Consider the following 5,027-nt stretch of genomic DNA (forward strand, 5'->3'; position numbering starts at 1 on the left):
ATATATAAATGCAGGCTTCGATACCTGGCCTTCCTGTGTGGAGTTTGCATGTTCTCTTCGTGCTTGCGTGGGTTTTTTCTGGGTGCTCCCGTTTCCTCCCACGTTTCAAAAACATGTTGGCAGGTTAATGGAACACTCAAAATTGTCCCCAAGTGTGAGTGTGATCACAAAAGCTTGTTCGTCTATGTGTGCCCTGCGATTGGCTGGCAACCGGTTCAGGGTGTCCTCCGCCGACTGCCCAAAGGCAGCTGGGAGAGGCTGAATCATGCCAGTGACCCTCATGAGGATAAGTGGATTGGAAAATGGATGTCTATCTATCTATCTATCTATCTATCTGGTACGCTGCTCGTCACGGGGGTCGCAGGTCGAGCTGGAGCTTATCCCAGCCATTTTCGGGCAGTTGGCGGGGAACACCCTGAACCGGTTGCCAGCCAATCGCAGGGCACACATTTTTGAACAATCATCCACACTCACAATCACACCTAGGGACAATTAGGAGTGTTCCATTAACCCGCTATGCATGTTTTTAGAATGTGGGAGGAAACCAGAGTACCTGGAGAAAACCCACGCAGGCCCGGGGAGAACATGCGAACTCCACACAGGAAGGCCAGAGCCCGAATCGAACCCTGCACCTCTGCACTGTGAGGTCAACGCGCTAATCAATCAGCCCCTGATCTTCTCTCTCTCTCTCTCTCTCTCTCTCTCTCTCTCTCTCTCTCTCTCTCTCTCTCTCTCTCTCTCCCCATCTATCTATATATATAGCTATATATTTTTAGCGATATATATCGAGAGATAGATATCTATGTATGTGATGGTAGTAATTTCAAATTCAGTCACATTCCTTTTCACATATTGATGTAGCCTGTTTCAGAAATCCTCTGTTGCATAATTCCTTCGTGAGCAGGCTATTTGCCTCACTTTAGAAGATAAAATGTCTGAGATTGGTACAGTTAAAACATGAGTCACCACTGTTAAAAAGTATAAACGTTGGCGTGAAAACATACTGTTGTCAGCACCTCCACTTATGTTCTCACGTCAGGTAACTTCAAAATGTGAAATTATTTGTCTTTGAGAAATTCCTTCATCGTCCTGCTCTTGGCAGATAAGCCTGCTCGGGCATCATCACTGCTCCACTGCCTGGCAACAGGCGATTTTATTCTAGTGCTACTTTCAAGAAGAGGCAAAGGGAATTGTCTTAAGTAGTCAGAAAGAACACACTGGAAGCATTCTGGGAAAGCTTTTCATAAATGACTTTTCAAGACTGTTTCAGTTGAAAACGGAGAAACAACGGCTTTTGTTTTCTACCCCTTCATCCATTTTAATCCACCTCAGGAACATCGCCATGCTGGAGACTATTTCAGCAGATGCAGTGTATAGCCCGGACTGGTCGGCTGCCTATTGCAAGGCACATGTAGACAAAACACGGCTGACACTTAGCATTTAGAAGCAGTACATATCAGTCAGTAAAGATCAGAGCGGTTGGAAAATATACAAATTGTTCCAGTTAGTTTGATATTCTTTCCATTTGAGTATGGTTGAAGGCATTTACATGACAATAATCACGTGAACGTAGGCTTAGTTTATACTCATAAAGAGTCAATTGCACAATTTTAGGTACACTGTAAAGAAAAAAGAAAAAGCAAACTCAAAATTTCAAGTCAACAAATGGCAATAAATTTTTACCTTGGGCAATTCACCAAAAGATTTACATTCCAGAACTATTTGCTCTTTGTATTGTCCCCCAACTTAAAGATCTACGTTTAAAAACAACCCGGCAAATTGTTTTGCAAGTTGCTTGCTTTGTTGTGTTAACTAATAATGTTGCCATATGTGTCAAGCATTTACATTTTTAAGTTGTTCCAACTTAAATGACTGTTTTGGGAATAGTAGTCGTGGTTATTGCGTCATTTGACATATGAACGAAAATATACAAACTGTACTTGTGATTGATCCTTGTAGGATCAAACTTGGCCAAGTGCTGGACAGTACGAGTCAAACGGCCTCCCCAGGAACCTTGAGTGAAAGGCGTAAGACCTTTGCAGACGAGTACTCAGGTACTGGCGTTTGACGAGTTGAGAGGCAGCACGACCTCAGAAGACTCGCTGAACTCGCGTCATCGGAACCACCTTCAGAGGACACACGCAGCGTCCCGCAGCAGCGCCATGAAGAAGCACCGTTCGACGTCGAGAAATCAGGCCTATTAGATACTGGTCGTGGACTAGCGGAGTGGCTGCTGTTGTGGGCTCCTTGGGTCTCGCCATTTCTCAGGCAGAGTCCGCGGAGCACGTTGTGGAAGGCTTTCTTGAACTCCTGGCTGAAGCACGGGTAGATGATGGGATTAATGCAACTGTTGAAGTAGCCTAGCCAGAAGGTGACCTTAAACACCGTCTCAGGTGGCTTGCAGGATGGGAAGATGGAGCCTACAACATCCCCAAACATAAATCAACATTTTGTTAGACAGTCACAGTGTATATATATAAAAAAAGTTCCAATCTGCTAGCTAAAATAAACCTCGTAGCTTCTTAATATCTGCATAATACAGAGCTAATGACTAGATTACGTTTGCTGGCTTTTGACCATTTGTGCAAAAATTTTTGCAGTGACTGGCAGGCAAAGAAAGAAGCCTCCCCTTGGTGTGTTTAGTACTAAACTGAAAACTTCAGCAGTTTTGAAAACGGTGCTCCTGGGAATGCCGAGCTATCATTTCCTGGAAGCTGGAAAGAGCGCTGCGCTGTGAGCCGTGAAGGTTCGCCTCGATTGGAATGCATCACTTTTTTTTTCTTTGATGACATGACGTGACTGCCTTGAGAGGCTACCCGGCGACTGAGGATGCCCATGAGCATTACAGCCCATTAAATCGCATGCTTGTTATCTGGAATCGCTCTCATTGGAGAGACGCTCATTCAATTTCATCCCGTCGTCAAAGTCCATTCTGCTTTTTTTTTGGGTTGAGTTCGTTGGCTGCTTGTGATTTCATTCTTGATGTGTCTTCGTGGAAAAGGTCAAACCTGACGTCATACTCCTAAGATGGAGCACAAACATTATGATGCAAATGATTCCAGGATCAACAGCGACGGATGGCTTTTTGATTTAAAAAAACTTTTTTTTTTGGAACAATTCTTTTTTTTGGCGAACGAAATATTCTTTTCAGCATGACTTGAATCATTTAAACAGTGTTTCCCAGGACGACCTTTCCTTCACAGATTGATTAACGAGGTGTTTTGATGAAGACGGTGACACAACATCACGGACTTGAGCTGCGCCACTTCAAGAATTAGATAATTAACTCTCCGTAACTTTTAACATGAATGGCGACATGGTGATAAAAGAGCTGCGGGGAATCGAAGGCACTTTTTAAGCGCGATTTATCGGATTCATCTCAAAGATAGCAGAGCACATTCAAATGAAACTTCAGTGAAGATTGTAATTATCATCTCCGACGAGAGAGAGCTGCTGATGCTTGACAGTCGTCTTAACGCTTTATGCGTCACTCTCGTGCTATATGGGGCTCGGGTTGAATAACTTGATGGGAGAAAAAGCGCAGCCAGAAATGTGGTCCTTGATCAAACACCCGCAGGTTTTGACTTTGACCTTCTGCGCTTTAGATGACGCTTGAACGGATTTTTTGGGGGGGAGAGAGAGAGAGAGTGAGAGAGAGAGGTTTGTGTGATGAGTTACTTACCAATTGGGAAGACGAGGAAAAAAGGCAGCCAGCACAGAATGAAGCACCCGACGACCACCCCAAGGGTCTTTGCTGCTTTCTCCTCACTTGGCAGCTTGAGCATCTTGGGTAAGGCACCGGTGACCCGTTTGTACCTCCCGGTGACGGTGTCCTTTTCACGCTTGCCCGTTTGAGCGCCGTTCCCCCTGTGCACCCTCAGAATCACCCCTTCGGATTCAAGTCCTGCTCCGTCGCTACCCATCTTGAGAGTTTCTGTCTCCCTCCTCGCCACGCCATACACCCGGCAATACATGGAGAGAATGATCGCCAGCGGTATGTAGAAAGAGCCGAGGGCTGAGAACAAGGCATAGCCGGGCTCCTCCGTGATTCGGCACACCGTGTCGTCTTCTGGGTCAGGCTCCTTCCAGCCAAACAGAGGGCCCACGGATATGGCCGCCGAGAGTCCCCAGAGAGCAGCCACTGCAGCCAGGCCTCGTCGGCCGGTAGCCATGGCCGGGTAGCGCAAAGGGTAGCTGACGGCGAGGTAGCGGTCGATAGAGATCACGCACAGACTGAGGATGGAGGCGGTGCAGCAGAGGACATCCAGGGCCGCCCAGACGTTGCAGAAAGACCGCCCGAACACCCATCTGCCAAGCGCCTCTGAAGTGGCGGAGAAAGGCAGCACGGCAGAGCTGAGCAGTAGGTCGGCCGCCGCCAGGTTGGCGATGAAGTAATGAGTCACAGAGCGCCAGTGGTGATGGCACACCACCGAGAGGATCACCAGGATGTTGCCAAGGACGCCAAACACAACGAAGACTGCCAGCACTATTCCCAAGAAAACCACTTTGGCAACATCCACCTTCGGCTCTGTGGTGGAACTACAATTACGACACGTCTCTTCCATAGAAAAGACACTCATGCTCCGAGCAGGTTTTGGATCTTTTTGTTTTTGCTTGATCAGGTCTCATCAAATCGGCTCCATACGTACCCCATCTGCACCCACCTTCGCCTCTGAACGCAGATGATCAAACCTTTCACCTCGTTCCTCTAATGAAGTTGCAGATGAAACTACTTTCATCACACTGCGCAGCCAGAGGCTTTTTTTTTCCTCCCTTGGCAAACTGTCATATTTAGACAGACAAACGCGGCCACGGCTTGTCATAATCCTTCCGGCGGGAGCATAATAGAAATGACAAATATTCAGACTTTACGCGGAAATCACCGCTGGGTTTTCCATCTTGTGTTCATCCATGCCGACAGGTGTTAGAGGCAAGAGACCTGTTCAAACAACAGAAAAAAAACAATGTCACTACAACGACATTTTTACGTGCCAATACTTTTTGAGCGCCTAATCCAGAAAAAAAAA

At 46.6% G+C, this 5,027-nt stretch overlaps 1 protein-coding gene across 1 annotated transcript in view; it reads right to left on the bottom strand.

The window, feature by feature from the left end:
* Positions 1-1,497: 1,497 nt before the first annotated feature.
* Positions 1,498-5,027, bottom strand: part of LOC109530086 (alpha-1A adrenergic receptor-like) — a 10,702-nt gene continuing 7,172 nt past the window's right edge. Inside the window, exons 2-3 of the mRNA XM_019893646.1 lie at positions 3,683-4,939; positions 1,498-2,420 (exon numbers count right to left, since the gene is read on the bottom strand). Coding sequence (XP_019749205.1) covers positions 1,993-2,420; positions 3,683-4,580 — 1,326 coding nt within the window. The 5' untranslated portion in view covers positions 4,581-4,939 and the 3' untranslated portion in view covers positions 1,498-1,992. The remainder of the gene's footprint in view (positions 2,421-3,682; positions 4,940-5,027) is intronic.

This window comes from Hippocampus comes, unplaced genomic scaffold (genome assembly GCF_001891065.2).
Source record: "Hippocampus comes isolate QL1 unplaced genomic scaffold, H_comes_QL1_v1.1 scaffold123, whole genome shotgun sequence".
Taxonomy (NCBI): domain Eukaryota; kingdom Metazoa; phylum Chordata; class Actinopteri; order Syngnathiformes; family Syngnathidae; genus Hippocampus; species Hippocampus comes.